General features: G+C 39.6%; 1 protein-coding gene across 1 annotated transcript in view; it reads left to right on the forward strand.

Moving 5' to 3' along the window:
- LOC135219960 (uncharacterized) overlaps nt 1-20,307 on the forward strand; it is a 292,444-nt gene that overhangs the window by 255,930 nt on the left and 16,207 nt on the right. Inside the window, exons 14-19 of the mRNA XM_064257204.1 lie at nt 1,134-1,228; nt 1,631-2,170; nt 2,432-2,515; nt 3,190-3,477; nt 10,292-10,402; nt 19,982-20,101. Coding sequence (XP_064113274.1) covers nt 1,134-1,228; nt 1,631-2,170; nt 2,432-2,515; nt 3,190-3,477; nt 10,292-10,402; nt 19,982-20,101 — 1,238 coding nt within the window. The remainder of the gene's footprint in view (nt 1-1,133; nt 1,229-1,630; nt 2,171-2,431; nt 2,516-3,189; nt 3,478-10,291; nt 10,403-19,981; nt 20,102-20,307) is intronic.

Genomic DNA, 20,307 nt, shown 5'->3' on the forward strand with positions numbered 1-20,307 from the left:
AAAAACTTAGTACAGTACTGCAAATTGTAGGATATCAGAAAAAAAAATTATGTTTTCATTGTTCCCTGTGGTAGGAAAGTTCGATATAGTATGTTGTTCCAAATTATATGAATATTTATGTAGTTTATGTATCGAGAATATATCCTCTTAAAACAGTGACTAACATAAAGAGCTTACATTTCAAATTATATTTTAATATATAACTTTTAAGAGAGTGTATTAATATGAAGAATTATGTGTGTTTTGTGTAGTGTTCAAACATAATAAGATTTTAACTTTATTTTATATATTATGTCTTCTGTAGTACTTTTTATTTCTAATTATTTTTATATTTTTAGTTGCGCTGGTCTGTTGCAACTAATCTTTTGAAGGTAACTACGCATAGTATATATGGAGATAAGTGTTTGTGCTACTTTGCTTCTCTTCTTTTAGTATGTGATTTACCTTGAAGATCTTTGTGCATTTCAAGTTGTGAACTGAGAAATGCAAAAGGAATATATCTGTTGGCTGTGACTGCTATGATTTTGGTTGTATTTTTCTACAATATAGTTTTTTGTAATTTTTCCCTCTTTTGTGTGTTGAAGCATCTGTAGGTAAAGAACCAAAATGTATTAGTCTAACCTCTGAAATTGAAATGCAAATATAAATATTTTAGTTGTATGAAATGGGAGGAATAATATCTTTCAAGGTAGCCCAGTAAATTGAACTGTACTTGGTTGATGAACAGTTCTTTTATTTTTTTTTAATGATACAATGTAGAACATATTTTAAATATGTACGGTAACTCAGAATCATATATACAATGACTAAAACAAAATGTTAGTCAAAGCTGTAGTCTTAGAATGTGAGGCATAAAAGGATAGAGATTTAAAGGCTACCTATCTTTTTAAATAAATCGATGTCTAATTCACAACAAATAATAAGAATCATATACCATATGGAGGAATGTGTATTGCTTTATAGAGATAGATTTAAATCTCATGTTTTGCTCATGGCAGGAGTTAAGTGAAAAGTTCAGTGAAACTAAATTAAAGTTAAATGTGCCATATAACATTAACAAATTGGCTAAAAAGCTTAATCTTAAATATTTGACAATTGTAAATGTATCACACTGACTATCTTAATGTTTGCAGTAACCAGAATGGTGACCAAGCAGATATTGGCCCCCCTGTCCAATCCCGGTCTTTCAGAGTGCTGCAGAATGTTTTGGACCACCAAGACAATGCTGGTGAGTATGCAGTGGAGGACACAGAATGAATGGAGTATGAATGAGAACGAATGTATTACATACACTAGTATGCCATTACCAAGAGGTCACACACCCTTTACAGGCTTTGCTTCATACAGGTTATATTGCTCTACATGCAACAAAGGAGAAAACTCAGTTCTTCACAATGTTAAGGGGAAAAAGATGCTTGCAGAGTATGGATGGAAAACTGCATCGCTTTATTTCTCGATGTTATCTTTTTATTTCAATTCCGGGTTGTTCGAGTATAATGTGGTGATGGTGGTTAAAATTAAATTTCTCTCGCCTCACTTTTCCCTGTCCTATCCAATTTCCTTCTTTCTCTCTATCCAGTCCTTCCCCATACCTTACCCAAGTAATCCAGCAACCTGACTGCCTTTCCAGATATCCCTACTTCAGGTTCACCAATGAAAGTAGAAGTTCCTCTTATTGCACCAAGACCTTACTCCTCTCAGCAGAGTGGAGTGAGAGCCTTTGGATCAAGTGGTGGACAGAAAAGAGGATCATTATCATTATCCCAAAGCAATGGTCAAAGAGAGACTGTTTCAAAGACTTTAAATGAGAAGAGAGGTTCATTTTCTGGGCAGGGTACAGTGGGATCCCAAGGGCCAGTACCCCGTACCAAAAATGAAAGAAATGGGACATTGCAACAGCCCGTGGGTGCCAAAAGAGGCTCGGTTCCTAACATAAGTAAAAATCAAGTGCCCCCTTCAAGAACCAATGGGTACCGAGGCTCTGTTGGAAATATCAGAAATACCACCAACCGAGAAAATAATTTCATAAACTCTGCTCCTGATACAGGTGGATTAAAAATTATCCAACACAGTGTTGGAGGAGTTTCTAAAATCATTCTAGGCCAGAATGGAGAATCAGAGCCAGCAAGTCCGGATGCAAAAGAATTGCCAAATATTTTCAGAAATCAAGGTGAGGTCATATACCTTATATTGTAGCATTGTCTGTTGGTATGGTGGTGGGTTTTCACATGTCACAATCCAAGCTGATGACCGGCACAAAATGAAGTATCACAACGGATAATCCAATAATTCAGTTTCCCTACGTTATTTTTCTCATTACCATTGAGTTATGTAGTTGCTGTTTGCATTTTTTTAGAAACATAGTGTTAATTGTATTTTATTTTAGCTTGTTATTATTTTTTCTGTTTTTCTTTCATTTTTCACTATGCAGTACGAATATCAGCTAATACTGATGAAGCCCGGGCAAGAGGTGGACACTTTCCTAAAGAGAATTTTAATTCAGGTCGAAAGATGGGTATGAGAATATATCACATGCAGTTGGTCTGGTGATGGGAAATGTATCTTTATAATTTACTGAGTTGTATTTAGTGATTTTCTTTAGCAATTTCTAATACAGTAAGCTGTAACTTTCTGCAAATGAAATGTTGTGTAGTTCACCTTGAAGTGTGTATGAGGTGTAAAAGATCCAACCCTAACATTTTTGTGGTAGTCTTTGCTGGTATCAAGGATCATTTTTGGACCTTTATCCTCATATTCCAGATGCGCTTAATATTTCGTTAATTTTGTAGAAATTGCCCTTCTTTTAAACTCTACTTCTGCTGTAGTGATGAAGATAAAAAATGGTACTCTGGAAGTGTTCTGGTAAGGGCAAGGTGCATGCAACTCAAGCTTCTTTTGACAACTATCAATTGATGACTTCTGGCTTTATTATTCACTCTTGTTCTGCAGTCATAACTTTTTGGAGTTGCACTCTTAACCTTGTTGCATGTGCTTCTTACTGATTCTTTAATGGTTCTCTGGTTATAAGTTGATCAATTTCTGGCTTCACAACTTCTAATTAAAATCTAATAAATGATATCTTCCTTCAAATTTGCTTAAATTCATTTGGCTGCAGCTCCATTTCACTGCTTTGCTTTTGTTTGATTTTGATCTTCCTTTAACACTGTCCTACTCTAATGCAACCCCCAGGTTCTGATGATGAAATCTCCAATTATATGCAACCGATTATCCCCCAAGCACAGACTTCTGTGTATGAAGTTGGGGATTGTTCTCAGCAGCATATTTATAACCCAACTCAATACCAACCACAACAAATTTCAGAACAAGGCCTGTCGACGAATCAAGCTCTCTCTGAAAACAAACCTCTGATGATTAGCATTGAAAACGTTAAAATGCCCCAAGCCAAAGAAGTTCCCACTGCATCGAGATTTTTCCGTAGGCTTCAGACGATAACAGACACTTTACCTGAAGGAGTTGGTAGGGGGCTCAAGTGTGACCTATTTTGCTTGGTTGACCTGCACACACCTTTTGATATCTGACCTTTTCACAGAGTTTCTGTACCTTGTGAAATTTAGCTTACATATCCTTTGTCATTCTGTACTTCATAGTCATGAATGTTTGCTTCTCACTTTTGTGTTGGTGTCTTCGTGATGGCTACAATCCTTACCTGCCTTTAAATAAGATTATGACATTGATAAACTGATCTAACTGTATTTTTCCCCAGATTAAGAGCTTCTAAAGCTTGTTCAGTGTTCTACAGTTGTTTACATGTATGAAATACTGTTGAGAATTCTGATTGACTGGGATATCAGTAGATCTTTAAAATAGATGGTATACGTATATTCTCAAGACAGCCTGATATTTGCAAGGCCCATTTTACTGCATGTATTTGTATTTCAGTTCTCATGTTGTAGGTTAGCTTGCTAAATCTAGACCACATTGGTTGCAATTTGAAATAAAATTCTTCCACTTTCTATTGAAAATAATTGTCAAAACTAAAGAATGCAAAGCACTACCGTACTTTATAAAGAGAGAAGAGTTTTTATTTGTGGAATTAACTTTAATGTCTCTTGACTTAATTTGCTCTTTCATATAGTTATCAGGCTAATCATTCATAACATTAAATCCTGTATGGTTAACCTCATAATTTTACTGGTATCCATCTGTAAATAAATTTTTTATGAGTGGTTTACAATTATGGAAAACAATAAGTAAAGATTTTTGCATTGGTTTTTGTTGGATTTAGATGTAATTTGCAACTAAATCAGGACTTCATGTGCAATACTTCTATTATAGTTTGTGAATTCAACACAGTATTTCAAGCTGATATGCTAATTTGTGTGATTAGCTTTGACTGAAGTATTTGTATTCAAAAGGTGCCAAGAGACTATCATTTCTGACTTTTTTTTTTTTTGTGCAGTACGTGTAATTTCACTTACGAATGAAATCGACATTACGGTCATTATTCTGTTGTTAATGATTACTTAATGAAGAAGTAGGGCCTATTTTTGTACATGCAACGATTTTGAATAATTCTCCCTGCATTACATGTAAGATATCTTTTATGTTACCAGGAGTGAAACTCTTGAATTGGAAACTCTTGAATTGCAAAGGAAACTCTTGAATTGCAAAGCATTCAAGTTTTAGTGCACTGTGTCATCCTGTCTTTAATAAAAAATAAAACCCAAGTCCTCTCACGGAGGCCAAAAAAGCTAACAAAGATACAAAAATTCAAAATGACAGCACATACAAGACAACAACCTGGAGAGGTCTACCTGGGGCAAAATCACAGGGGTACTTTGGACTACCCAAGCTAACCAACAATATTTGCTCAGTCTACTGGAGTATCCCCTGAACTAGCATATGACTGAATGATATAGCAATGCAGTAGAGAATAAGCCCAGTAAACATATTTTCCGTGAAACACTACCATGAATAGTACTGAACCATGGCACACAAAAATTTGTCATGATTTCCATACTGAATTACTTTATCACCCTACTCTAAAGTGTTCTATAAAACCTGGAAATAATAATATTTTAAATATTATGAATGGTATTCTGTCTATTAAAGGTAATGATGCAGTGTACATATAAAGTTATAAAATAAACACAGAGAACTGAGTCAATTCAAAAGTCCATTGAAAATCGTGTGCATTAAATACTATGTATTACTTTAATATGACAAATTTTTAATAAATTTGTATTTTTCATAGCTAACAAACCTTCAGTCTTAATAATAAGGTGGGGTAGGGGAAGAGGCAGACTGGGTTGTCAATAGAGAAGGCATCACTCCCTACCTGTTGCCATGAGTAAGGGGATGCTTGGCAGGCCATTGGGCCAAACAGCAATACTCCCACAGAGTGGAGAAGTGGGTAGTAGGTGGCATTCGGGTGGCATCTACTACCTTTCGACTTCCCCTTCTCTCGGATTGTCCCTCCTCAACCTAACTTATGCTCGAGGCTCTCCAAAGCACTTCGCTCTCAGGGAGAAAGTGTCAAAGATGTTGGACAAGGGCGCAGTGGAGGAAGTTCATCGTCCTTCACCAGGGTATGCAGTGAGATCTTCTTGGTTCCAAAGGCTAAGGGCATTTGGAGACCAGTGATAGATCTTCCACATTGAACTTCTTTGTCAGGAATACGAGGTTCAGAATGGAGACGCTCCGAACAGTTTTAGCAGCAGTAAGGCACAACAACTTCATGCTGTTGATAGACTTGAAGGATGCTTACTTCCAGATCCCAATTCACCCTTTGTCGGAGATTCCTTTGCTTCAGCCTTGGAGAGCAAGTGTTCCAGTTCAAGGTCTTTTGCTTTGGTTTGACTACAAGCCCTGAAGTGTTCACTAGGGTCTCTACCCTGGTTTCAATGTGGGCCCATGCTCAGGGGATTCGCCCGAGATACCTCGGCAATTGGCTGGTCTTAGCAAGTTCCTGGGAGAAATTAGTTCGGGGACAGGGACTGTCTTCTCCAGTTTTGTTGTAACCTAGGCATCGTAGTAAACCCGGAGAAGTCCAGTCTGCTCCCCAGCCAGAAGATTCGTTACCTGGTATGGTAATAGATATGGCAGTGCCAAGGGGTTTTCCATCAGATCAGAGACTGCAGAAGTTCAGGACGGTGGCTCGAGCCTTCCTTGCTCAGGTCGAGCAGCCAGCTCTCCAGTGGCAGGCTCTTCTCAGTATCTTGTTATCCCTCGAGAAGCTGGTACCTTACGGGTGTCTCCACATTCACTCTCTGCAGTTGAGACGGAAGGAGTTCTGGTCTCCGGCAAGAGAATCCCCTTAGCATCTGATACCTCTATCGAGAGAGGTAAGAAGAGACCTACAGTGGTGGTTAGACAACCAGAACCTTACGTTGGTGTGTCTCTACACTTGATCCCTCCGGATCTGCTCCTTTTTCTTGGATGTTTCCACCGAAGGTTGGGGGTGCTCATTTCGAAGAGCTCCTAGTCTTGGGTATCTGGAGTGCAGAGGACAAGCTGCTTCACATTGTGTTAGAGATGAAAGCAGGGGTCCAGTGACTCTCAAGTTTGTCCTAGTGCCAGTAAAAACAGAAGAGGGGAAGTATCCCAAGGTAGTTCCAGTAAAAATCAAAAAGGAGAAGTAACCTTAGATAGGTCCATGATACCTGAAATCCTTCTGGAGGGGGATTCCCCTTCCATACAATAACCTCTCTGCCGCCTCCTCCCCTTCTTCCGTATGCTAATAAGTCTTCCATGAAGGTAAGAGTGATGTTGAATGTTCATTATTCATTTCATTATTTACTATTTATATTTATTTCTCATTGTTTTCTGTATATAAAACTGTGTTTATTCCCTCTAAAATATTTTTTTTTTTATATTTTGGGGAATTTGAATGCATTAATTGTATTTCCATTATTAATTATTGGTATTGTTGTTTCGGTTTTCGTACGTTTCAGACTTGTTGGGAGCTTCCGGAATGGATTATGTATGAAAACTGAGGTTTCACTGTATTCAGCTCAAGTCATCCCGGGCTGAGGGAAAAAGAAATAAAATATGCGGATGGCCAAAGTTTTAGAGGTTACATCTCCTGTGTTAAGGCAAGAGTCTTTCCTTGCCAGCTTCAAGCTTCAATAAAAGTGGAGGGTTGACCATATGGCTCATGCTTTCACTTTGTAAAATCCAGCATTGTTACAGAAACCCTTAACTTGAAAACCCACGAGCTACCAGTCTTAATAGCAACTATTTTTGTGACACTGTTTAAAAACCCATTTCTGCTTGCCCGCTGAGGTTAAAAATATTTGAAGCACTATAATTTTAATGTTTTCAGTATGAGAAACTTCAGGCCTCATACATCTCTGTATGATGGAGATTCAGTGTTTGTTTTGGTATGAATACAAACATACACTTTTGTATACTGGAGTTCCTCGCACCTGACACCATGCTTCGGCTGTAACTGAATCATCTCCAAAAACAAAATCCTGTTGAGTAAGCCTACAGTTACCCATTGCCTGAGCTGGCCTTACTTTTCCCTTGTGCTTGCAGCTGTGTCTGCTTTAGCACATTCACTGAATTATCTCCCATTTTCATTGTCTTAGTATGCATAGGGTGTGCAATCCCTTAACATTATTTTCTGCATCAGGGTTGTTGCCCCTATTGTTTCCCAACTCCAGTAGCATAGTGTGTGGTTTTGTGTGCATTGTTTATCCTTACTGGCCTTTTTCTCAAAGAGAAGGATTGAGTACATACCTGTTGTGAGAAGCGTGAATCACGTGGCGATCATCTTTGTTCAGAGAATGAAAATGAAGCACCCACATGTGTTGGTGATCCCCCCCTCACATTTTGGAGCATTGGCTAATGTGTTGTTTTCCAAAGGGGTAGAGTTTTCCGTGCCTTGTGTGTTCCTCAGTGTTTTTCTCGAAGTGCACTGTGGTTCCCAGGTGTGTGTGACCCCTCTCCTTTGTTCTTTGTGCATATGGCTACACAGCATGAAAGCATTAAGCTAAGTAAATTCACGTCCAATGTCACTGTGGATCATCTGCATTCAGTTTGCCTCTCCTGCAGGGTAAAGAAGTGTTTGAGAAAGCCATGTGTGAAAAGTGTTGGGTGGCGCTCTCTCTCTATCCCCACCCTTTGATCCCACCATCACCATGTACATCTCCTTCAGCAACACCCCCAAAAGAGCCTGTTGTGGCCCCCTCAGGCTTTGAGTAAACAGAGAAAAAAGATGTGTTTCAGAGATTTATGGAATTCCTGGGACAGAACACCCAATCTGAACTCCCCATTGGTCCAGCAGATGTTCAGAGGCTGATTTTTATCTACCAGCTCATGGAGATGAAGGACAAGGGACCTGGTGATAACCAGATTTTGGGTAGCAGAAAACGAGTGAGACCTGGTTTGGTGGATCGCCATTAACCGAGTCCGCTGATAACCGGGGACTGCCTGTATTATTATTATTATTAGTCAAACCTAGTCCTGAGACAAAAACAAAAACACTTAGGGTATTTTTCTTTTAATACCATGCAGGAAATTTGATCTTTACAGTGCTCTACACCCAAAAGAAAACCTTTTTTGTTTCCTAGTTTTTAAATTGGTGTTCTTACCGTTCTTGCTGCAGGCACCAAAAAAAAAATGGGGGGGGGGGGGGGGGGGCTTTATACTAACTGTTCATTAAGTCTCGGAGATGTGTGTTAAATCTACATCTTTATGCATGTAGTGCTGTCAGTCACAGGAACTGTCGACTTAAAATCAGTTGCATAACTAGTGTTAGTGGCACCCTGGGCAGACTGAAAGCGCTGCCTCATTCCTGTGTTAAAAAGTACTCAAGTGTGAAAATTAGATGCACATTTTAATAAAAGCCGAAGACTTCAATAATTTATTTTATTTCATAAAACTGAAACAAAACCAACACAGCTGATTTATATAACTGAACCCTATGAGCTTTGTTAGAAGTGAATTCACTAATAACAACATCAAACTCTTAACAGCAGAGTCGATATATTGCTGTTAAGTGTTCCGATCAGACGAAAAATGCTAGAAAATGTAGAATTATGCCAGACCAGACCTGCTCAAAAGATGTAAAGTGCCGCCCTTGGTGGACCAAAAAACTTCCCCACAGTTATGTCACTGCTTAAAGCCTTTCTCTGAGTAAAAGGAAAAAGCCATTCAAAACAGAGATTTGAGTATTTTTGGACATATGTTACTGTCAACAAAATGTCATCATGTACAGTCAGCAGGTTGCAGCTCCATATCAGTTGCATAACCTAGCAGAATTCTTTTAATACATAAGAAGGACTTTTCAATGTTGGCTACTTCAATTTTTTTTTTTAATTAATCATTAGTAATTGGGAACACTGTTAATGTATGAGTAGTCAAGTTAATAAAAAATCAGTAAATGTAGTGTTATTTACATAATTTCTCTTGGACGTAGGATAAGAGTTTAATTTAACGTGAATTTACAATTATTCTGATATATAGTACCGAACTTTAAATCATTATTATTAGGTATTATTATTATATATTATCATTACAGTTGTTATTACTATTACTGGTGCTGTTGTATGAACTTTTATTTTAGCTTTTGTGGCCATTAATATACATGCATGTAGTACAGTACTTAATTGAAGATAGTGGTTTTGTTTGCGGTGGCGGGGCACAGCTAAACAAGTGTTAATGTTTTATTTTTACATATGGCAGTGTTTGATCCTTTGCTAGTTACATAACCAAAATTAGCTGTTTTCTTCAAAATTATGTAATTAATGGTGTGGGCAGGTGCTTACTTAACATAGATATGGTTACTTCCCATTTTAGTAAGACAGAAGGTTAACTTTTCAACTGCATATTTGTTTACTGCAGCTATTCATGGTAGTCGGCATTTTTATATACCATAGTTAAGCACAGTAAACTGTCAGTACCTCACTGCTTGAAATAGTATCTATAGAGAAGTTAAGCAGGATCATATATTAACCTAGTATTTAAATCAAGCTTGCAGACATATAGTTTAGTTCTTATACATGTACTATTAACTAAAATTTCTTATTGTTCATGTAACCCACTTCTGTAAATTATCAAATATATCTGTTTAATTGACTACATACCTGCACAGTAGTCCGTACAGTACGTATACTATTATTATTCGTAGACCGTGTTTTAACTGTCGTACCATGTCAATTGTAAACCAACAGGAAAATATTCAGGGATGCCTTATTTGTAAGAAATTTAAAAAACAGATTTTTTTCCCCTTTGCTATTGTTTTGCGAGTGGTAGGAGTTTGCTCTTTAGAGTGTCTTGCCATACCCTATTGTGTACCATACTCACAGTAATCCAACCTCAACAGAACCTCAAGGACCTATCCATATACCAAACATGAAGCATGCTCAGCAGCCTAGCCAATACCAGACTCAGCCCAACCAGTTTCAACAGCAGCATGTATATCAACAACAGTCCGGTTTGTATTCATTTCCATGTTACTGTCCTGCCATTTAAAAACCACATGCTTTCTGAAATGGGTAGACCTGCAAAGAAAATATGTCGAGCACAGAAGCACTTTAGCGATTGCCAACCTTTATCAGACTTGAAAGCAATTTTGTTCTGGTCAAGCTTCATCTATTCCTAAAATGTGAGTGACCCATCAATAATACCAAGGATCTAATATTTGTATAAAAAGTAAAGGACAACAGATAGTCTCAAAATATAAATTTCAGGCTGAAAATCCTTTCTGAGACCCTTTCACTTTTCTCCCATTAAGAATGAATACCTACTCCTAGAAGAAATAATGGTTAAAATCACTGAAGATGTGTGGGTATTCTCATCTTCACTTTAATCCCCATAAATGTTCAGCAGACAAATCTTAAAAACCTTTGCCTTTCTGACTGCTTCAGAGATAAACCCAAATCATTTTGTTTGTAACTTCATACCCAGTGTAGAAAGGGGAATTTTATGTCCTCTGGTTGATTATTGAAATGAATTATTCATGCACAGCAAAACTGTTAACCGATAGGGTCACACAGATTTGCAAAATCGTAAGATTATTTTTTAGATCCCCATTAAGTGAAGACAATTCTGAGAAGTTGCCTCTTTCTTTCATTTCTAATAATCTAAACTAACTAGAGAGGAATAGTAGAGGGAGACCGCATATTTGCTCGAGGTTGATGCAAGTTTCTGGCGGACCAATCAGCAACGAGGGGGAGGAGTCGGGAGATTATCAACCTAATGATTCCAGTCTATTTTACTCTAAATCATTTACATACTATATTTTTATCTTTGAACATAATAGGAAGAAAATATAGTTAATGTGCTGGAATACTATTGATGACAATCCTGAAGAGGCTGCATTCATTGCCATTATCTTCTTATGTTATCTTCCAATAATTATAGTTGTTTTAATTTTCATCAAATAATATTAAGAAATTATACATACTATTGTAATTGACTGCATTTATTCTAATTACAACGGCAAACATGAGAGAGTTCGTCTTGCTTTCATGTGCATTTCAAGTTTGTATTCATATTGAATGATTGCTGACATCTTGCCATTCGTGCCATAATTCGCTTGCTTCATTGTGAACAGAAACCAGATTTCATTCAAAAGTAAAAATAGCACAATACATATTATAATAAATAATGCATATATGAGTACTATGGATAATTTGTGCAATATTTTCTCATTTACATTGATATACATTAATATCTTAGATTACTGAATATATTAAATCTGTAATTGGTATATCATAACAGCTGTTTTCTCAGATTGTTTAAAAGATAGAGGGGAAATAAGGTAAAGGTTAAAATGAACGCCCGCCTTTTTTTATGATTATAGTATTTCTAAAACTTGGAGTTCAAATAATAATTTGCTATTAGCTTTGGAAAATAGTCAGGGACTCTACTCAACTTAGCTCCTCATCTGTTGACGAACGATATTCTTCAGATGTTTATGATTATAAACTATTCAGAGCATTATTTTTTCTTTCAATGCCTAGCTCAATTACTCATTAATGCCAACCTAAGTTCACATAAGCCAGACACACTCTGGTAACAAAATATTATATAAAAAAATAGTATATTGAGACAAATTCCCATTACAAACAAAGGGACACCATTGATGTTTTTGAGTCAAGGGTCCGTTGTGCGGTCTCATTGTATCTATCCTCCTAGAAACTAACATGAGAGATATCTTTTGGTTTTGCAGAAATTTATGGAATAAGCTGTGAATTTAAATATGAAAATTATTGAAAAGACAATAGTAAAATGAATTGTTTTACTTAAACATAAAAAATGGATAACACAAACAGAAAGAAATAGTAAGATAATTTTCAAGTATGGGTACTATTCTGAGATTTTTGGCCGTAATTCTACTTCATTATATTCACAGAGTATTTTAAAGATTATTCACTTCTCATGGCAGTTAAGATTACCAGATTTTGAGGTGGATACTCAAAAACAAAAGGAAGAGATAACTTTTGCAGAATTGTCTTTATTGGACAGGAATATAAAGAATGATCTTTCTCTAGTGGGTAACAAATGCTTATTATCTAATTTTAAGGTTTTACTTTCTGGATCTTCACCTTTGTAAAATAGTAATAATTTTATGATTCGCAAATTCTTAGGTGATGTACAATTGAAATACGGCAGTGTTGGCTCTTGTAAATGGCTCAAAAAAAAAATGTTCCAGGTTGTTTCAATTTCCAGTTTCATAATTTCAAGATGAGTCTGGCCTAACTTTGACACTTAAAATTTATGCTTTTATTTTCACTTAACACCCCTAAATGACCAGTGCTAGTTTGTAAGAGCTCATTCCAGTGAGAGTAACTTAATGAAAGCTGTGGAGGGAAGTAGAAAAGGTAATGAGTAAGACTATGGCTGAACATTTTTAGCATTTGTTATTCATCTTTCTGTCAAGAAATGAAACATTTCTAGTAAGTGGGATTTTTTGAAAACATAAGAATGAATAAACATTACAATAAACAATTATATTATACAACATTACATCATACAATTACATTATACTGTAGTATAACATCTGCAAACCTCCATTCTTTTTGTGACATTAGTTTGCTTTAAAAGTATTGTCTAATCTTAACAGGAAAAATATTTGATTATTTTGAGCTTCACATTTCATGATTATTGTAGCATGAATGATTTTCTCCATGTGGTAGGAGTGTAAAGGAGTTTAAATTAGTTCATTTACCACTGATCATTTTCTGGCACCTATCAGACAAATATGTGTAAGCTTACAAAAATCTTAGTCTCCTCCCTGAGTAACCTCCAAGTGTTAAGACGAAGGTTATCCAGGTTTTTGTGAATTCTGGGGAAGTATCATTGTATAAGAAGTTTCTTCAGAACTAGGAGACTCATAGGGTTGTCCAGCACCATCAACAGTAGGTGCTAATAATTCCTTGTGACCAAAGGAGGAAGGACATTGGAGCCTCTCATGTTGACCGAGAAGAAAAGCATGTTTAATATTTGTCTAATAAAGTCGAGCACGGTAAGCTGTAGACTTCGAGATTGTCCAAAAGATGAAACACTACATCTATTCCCTAGGCTGCTGAGTCAAATAGAGCTGAGCAGTACACCAGTAGCTTGTGATTTAGGCTCTTTGCAAATATGTAGGTCCATTGACAGTATGCCCCTCAGATACCAGATAGCTCTGCATATCTTGGAGTTCAATGGCCACACTGATGATACAACCTGGATTACTTTGATAAGACTGTTGACTTTCAGTGTTGTGCCTTCCTAGAATGAACCATAGCAATATGTAGACTTCATTTGCCTGTGAGCAATGAAGATTGTAACTACCAGTAAGTACAATGTCTCTAAACAAGTGCCACCTTGACTGCACAGATACGTACTTCATCGCTCTTTTGGAAAAGCACTTAGAAAAATGGCATCTACCTCAAGTAAGTTAATGTGCTGGCCATCAATACTTTTGCACACAGATCCAGTAAGTATACTTATCATCACTGAATTATGTGCTTGTAAACATCAGTATCTATGGATAGGGAGGAACTATTAGACTTTTATGAGAAAGTGGCCCACAATCTACAACCATCAAACTCCTCCAGAGTTGTTGATCACCCACTGGTGCATCTTGTCTGTCAACAAGTGGAGTTGGCGAGACACCAGCGGGGCCCCCCCCCATTTGTTCACTTAGGCCACCACCGTGGTGTTGACCGACATCAAAACAACAGAGTGAACCTCCACCTTCACTTGTAACTCTTGCAGACCTAGGAAAGCCACTTTCACTCCAACACGTTCATGTGAAGCAGCTTGTCCTCTGCACTCCAACACCCAAGGCCAGGAGCTCCTCAAGATAAGCACCCCAACCATGGATTGCATCTGAGAACAGGAGTAAATCCAGAGGGGGTAAATGTAGAGTGACTCCTACCATAAGATTCTGGTTGTCCGACCATCACTGTAAGTCTCTTATCACCTCTTCTGACAGAGGTACCTGTTGCTGAGGGGAATCTCCCCTCAGGTCCGGGGACCAAAACTCCTTCAGTCCCCACTGCAGAGAGCGAACATGGAGTCGACCATGAGGGACCAGCTTCTCAAGAGATGACAAGATTCTGAGAAGAACCTGCCACTGGAAGGAAGGAGCGTGCCACAGACCTGAGTTTCTGGCTTCTGCAACCTCTTGTCCGACGGAAAATCCCTTCACGCTGCCATATCTATAGTCATACCCAGGTAAAGAATCCTCTGGCTGGGAAGCAGATCGGACTAATCCAGTTTTATCACAATGCCTAGGCTCCAACAAAACGGAGAAGACGGTCCCTGTCCCGAACCAGCTTCTCTCTGGAACTTGCTAAGACCAGCCAATCATCGAGGTATCTCAAGAGCGAATCCCTTGGCATGAGCCCACATTGAAATTAAGGTAAAGACTCTTTTGAACACTTAAGGGGCTGTAGTCAAACTGAAGCAAAGGACCTTGAACTGGAATAGCACTTGCTCTCCAAGGCTGCAGCGAAGGAATGTCCTGGACGAAGGGTCAACTAGAATATGTTAGTAAGCATCCTTCAAGTGTATCGACAGCATAAAGTTCCCCCTTAAAGTTTCCAAAACCATCTGGGCTGTCAATATTCTGAGCCTGGTCCTCCTAATGAAGTGGTTCAGCATGGAAAGATCTGTCACTGGTCTCCAGTCACCTGTAGCCTTTGGAACTAGGAAAATCCAACTGTGAAACCCTGCTGAAGGACGATGCACTTCCTCTACTACGCCCTTGTCCATCATCTTCAACACTTCCTCCCGAAGAGCTAAGTACTTCAGAGAGCCTTGACCATAAGTTAGGTTGAGGAGGGGTCGATCTGAGAGAGAGAGGGGGGGGAAGTTGAAAGGTAGAAGATACCCCACTCAAAGAACATCATCCACTACCCACTTCTCCACTCTGTGGTATTGCCATTTGGCCCAATGGCCCACCAGGCATCCCCCCACCCCTGGCAACGGGAAGGGAGTGGCACCCTTTCTATTGACAACCCGTCGGAGGCTGAAAGGGGCATTGCTGCTGCTTAGACTTAGATGGAGCAGTAGGCTGAGGAGCCCTAATCAATGTTGACTACTTGGCAGACTTCCTTGGAGGAGGCCGCCTACTCTTTTTTGGAGTAGGAGGTGGAGGGCGAGAGGAGCCTCCTACCTTGAGACTGCCTACTGAACCAGCCTATCCTTGGTATCAGCACGCTGTCAGTCCATAGAATCTTCTAATTGCGTTCTCAGAAAAAGTAGCTGCAATTCCAGGTCCCCCCCATTATGAAGAGACGACAAAGACTCAAGAATCCATTGAACCTGCCACTTTTGACAAGGCCGCATCCCTCCTAACCAGAATGTGGGAGAGATGACACTGCAGCCAGTATCATAGGCAGAGAGAATGCTGGGAGTGATGTCACAGCATTCGGAATGGTGGCTTGAGTCTATGGTCTTACTGGTGGTGAGATAAGCGGCAACCCAGGATGCGTCATAGTTGCAGATGGCGTCCCACTAGGTGGCAGGACACGAGAGCTGAAGTAGTGGAGACCTGGAGGAGGGGGAACTGGAGGAGGATGGCGAGCAGACAAGAAATGCGACAGTAGGCCATCCAAGGAGGTGAACCCCGTAAGCCTAGGGAGGCCCAAATAGCCACCATCTTGTGTGATTCTGTATCTGAAACCAAGGAAGAAGGTGGAATTAAGCACAAAATCATCCTGTGCAACTCCTGAATACTTCCCCAAACAAATCAGTGGAAGAAAGGAAGGAGACAGGGTATCAAAAGTTGCAGACAAAAAATTCTGGAAGAAGGGGGTGCCGAATTGTCCTCTCAGGAAGGCAAGAAACCTTCCCAAGAAGGCCAAGTAGATACCCTAATGTGCTGTCTCTTCTTGTAGAAAGCCTTCCACTGTGACAGACCAGGAACGACATTCCGGGCAAGGGTTAGTGATACAGCGACCACCTTCCTGAAAAAGTACTTTAACATGTCCTGTAACCCAGGATAGACATTAGTCAAGAGCCAGCGTCCATTGAAGCAACAAATTGAGGCCACAATTTCCAATTTTTGGGAAGGTGGTCACTCTATGGTAGAGGCTGGCCATTCGGTACTTTACCCTAGTACAAAAATTGGAACGGCACCTACTGCAAGTGGTATGGGGGTCAGTAATGGAAGATGCCAAAAACCTTGAACATGGAAATCCTGGAATGGCCAGACACATGCGTTGATGGCACCTAGAACTCTTGGTGGAATCCATGATAAAAGACAAGCAGTCACACGCAAATATAGACTGAGAGCAAAGCACAAATAAATCACTGGCTAACAAAGAAAATGGCTTGGGAAGGAGAGAGCAAAACCAAGCAACCACTATCCAAGGCGGTCAAAGATAGACTGACACATCACAAGACTCCAAGCCCGGTTGGTGAATAGCTTCCACCTCATACATGCATGAGTTACCAGATGCCACAGATTCCTTGCTTTACAATGTTTGATTGTTTTTTTTAACCAGTTTCCAGCTGGTACTAGAAGATTATCCTATTGTTAAGACCAAGGGTTTGTTCTGCATAAACACAATGGCTTATTCCACACCTCCATACTAAAGTGGGTTTCTTTTACAAATTTGTTCACTGACCTGAGGATGATGATTGGTCTCCAACCTCATGTTTCTTTTATAGAGGTAATTGTCATAATGAGTCAATAAATATGAGGATCAGATTTCCTCCAGGAGTAAAAAATGTTTTCTCCTTTGACTGCCTAGAATACATGCCCATTTTTAGTATACATACTGGTCCAAAAATGCATTTACTCATGAACATTTTAACAATGCACAAAAGAACATATAAGAGACTGATAAAACTAACCAATTCCCTTTAACAAATGAACCCATTTTTACAGCAGAAGTGAGTACAGTAGACCCTTGCTATTTGTGGACTCATAATTCCTAGACTCTTCTATTCGCAGATTTTTCAGTGGACCACATATACCCAATATTCTCAGAAAATTTACCTTTTCCCTGTATTTTTCACTGAGAAATATTCACCAAATGACTGTATTTCCATATTTTTGTAGCAATGCACTTTTTTGTGATAAAACTCCGGTATTATAAGCATTTTTAGAGGGTTTTTTTGTTTTAACTATCAAAATAGGCAGTTCTAAGAATTTATAGGGGGGTTTTAAGTACTATCCATGGATTTTAACTATTCGCAGGGGGGTCTGGTACTCCTCCCCTGCAAATACGGGGTGTTTGCTATACAATACTAATTCAACATTTACCAAAAATACTCCAACACAGAAGAAATTTACTCAGTGATTCAAGAAGTGCTGTTGAATTTCATCGAAACTATTGTCATAAAAATTTCTCTTACAGCAAATTAAGTTTACATTCTGCAAACTAAGGTATACAGTCAAGCCCGTTTTTGCAAATACAGTGGTACCTTGACATACGAAAGGCTCAACTTACGAAAAACTCGAGATACGAAAGCAAATACGAAAAATTTTACAGCTCTACATACGAAAAGTTTTCAAGATACGAAAGGTTGTTGCTGTAAAGTCCCGAGATTCGCCCGGACCACCGAGAACAATTTTAAAACTCCCGCGCTGCCAACTGAGTAAACTCGCCACCATCCTCCCGCTCTCCCATTGGTTCCTGATGCTAGTCACCCCATAAGGTCCTGCTCTCCTATTGGTCAGCATCTACCCCTTGTGCTTTAAGTATTCTATTGGTAAAAAGGATGCTGTAAATTGCTGGATATCTGTACGAAGAGAGCCCCTTTCACCACCCACCGAGGACAGATGTACTGCCAAAAGGACGGCGTAGGAGTCCTCTTCGCTAACTTCTACATGGGAGAAGTGGAAGAAAGGGTCTTCTCGCAACACAGATGTCCCCACACATACGGACGCTACATCGATGACATCTTCGTGCAAGCCGACTGCGAGGATGAGGTAGAAGCCCTTCGGCAGCAGTTCCTGCAGCACAGCGCACTCAACTTCACTGTCGAGTACAGCAGCAACGATCGGCTCCCCTTCCTAGACGTCCTTGTCACGAAGACGAATCAGAAGTTGGCGACTACAGTTTACACCAAAGCTACGAACCTTGGACTTTGTCTGAATGGTGATAGCGAGTGTCCTGCGCGGTTCAAAACCACCACCGTCAGGGCCTTCGTCAGGATGGCCCTCTCGCACTGTTCGACGTGGCAGGACACACACCTCAAACTCGACCGAGCATCCCAGATGTTAATTAACGATGGGTACTTGAACAAACTCGTAAACTGAGAAACTCGAGCCGCCCTTGACAAGTGGTACATGACGGAGGAAGAGAAAAGGAGCATTCCGCCCCCGGAGGATATCAAACTTTTCTATAAAGCCTTCATGCACCACCAATACAAGGAGGAAGAAGCAGCCATGAAGAAAATAATAGAAGAACACGTCTGCCCCATGGAGGAAGGAAGAGAGTGTCCCTCATTATTTACTACAAGAATCGGCGTACGAAGGACCTCCTGATGAAGAACAACCCCTCCCCGCCGGTAGGAGACCCCCTGAAGCAGTCCAACGTCGTCTACCGATACGTATGCCCCGCCCAAGGATGCCCTGGGATTTACATCGGCATGACGACGATGCGCCTGTCAAAAAGGATTTCCTGCCACGCCCAGGAGGGCGCCATTAGGCAGCAAGCCCTTGTAGTACACCGCAGAAACATCGCGAGAGACGACATCGTCAGGAATATTAAGATCATCGGGAGAGCACCTGACCCATGACGTCTGCGTCTCCTAGAAGCGTTGCTCATCCTCGAGGAAAAGCCTCCCCTTAATACCACCCAAGAAGCGTTCCTGATACCGACGTGTGTGAGGAGGACCACACCCCTCCCCCCTAACGAAAGTACCAGCGCGCATGAAACGAACACTGGACATGAGAATAATACCAGGGGTGACGTCACTCAGGTAGAAGCCAATCAAGAGGCTCCCGGTGATACCCCCCACCTGAGAAGGTCTGCAAGACTCGTCAATGCCCGCCGTATGAGTCACCTTCCCGGGAATCAATGAAAACCCGACCTGCCGGAGAGGTGCTCTGACCGTACTCAAGAGCTCGCAACACCACGATAAAAGGAGATGGACTCGCCACTGGAATTCAGTCCCTCAGCAGTTATCGCTTGATAATATCCTGTCGATCAGGAGGAAACGTCGCGTTAGAGAGAGAGAGAGAGAGAGAGAGAGAGAGAGAGAGAGAGAGAGAGAGAATTGTATAAGCAATAATAAATCAAATGGATCAACCGAATTTTACCATGCCCTTTGGTGCGTTGCTCGCCAGTCTAAGCAACAACGAGAAAGCCGTCATCAGAAAGATAGAGAAGACTCTTTACAAGATTAATAGTGCTGAAGCAGCAGTCATATTTAACAAAACATGTCTACGAGAGGGTCTCCTTCCGAAATAATAGTTATCATAATAATAATGATTACTTTGCTACTATGAAATTGTTGTACGTATTAAAAAATTTACCAGTGAAGTAATCACCTTTTCAGTATTATGTTTATGGAACCCAGATTAAATAAGATTAAATAATGAATATTTTTCTGTTAACAGGTGTAAATAATAATGCAGGCAATACTGAGCAGGCAGTTCCAGAGCCGAAGAAGTACATGGGTGGCAATATTCCATCACGGTCATTCCGTATGCTCCAAGCCATGACTGGGTCTGATGATGGTAAGTGAATGTTTCCCTTCAATCATTGGATAGACTGAAGCTTGCATATCTTTTGTATATTTTTTATCAGTCTTCAGTAAATTTGATTCATTTGTAAAGGCATCATCATCATCTTCAAATGAATTAGTATTTGATAAAAGGTTGTGAAGGGCATTGGTTGTGATATAGCAAATTATTTTCTAAGCAGATGCTTGGTATTTCAAGAC

This window comes from Macrobrachium nipponense, chromosome 1 (genome assembly GCF_015104395.2).
Source record: "Macrobrachium nipponense isolate FS-2020 chromosome 1, ASM1510439v2, whole genome shotgun sequence".
NCBI lineage: Eukaryota > Metazoa > Arthropoda > Malacostraca > Decapoda > Palaemonidae > Macrobrachium > Macrobrachium nipponense.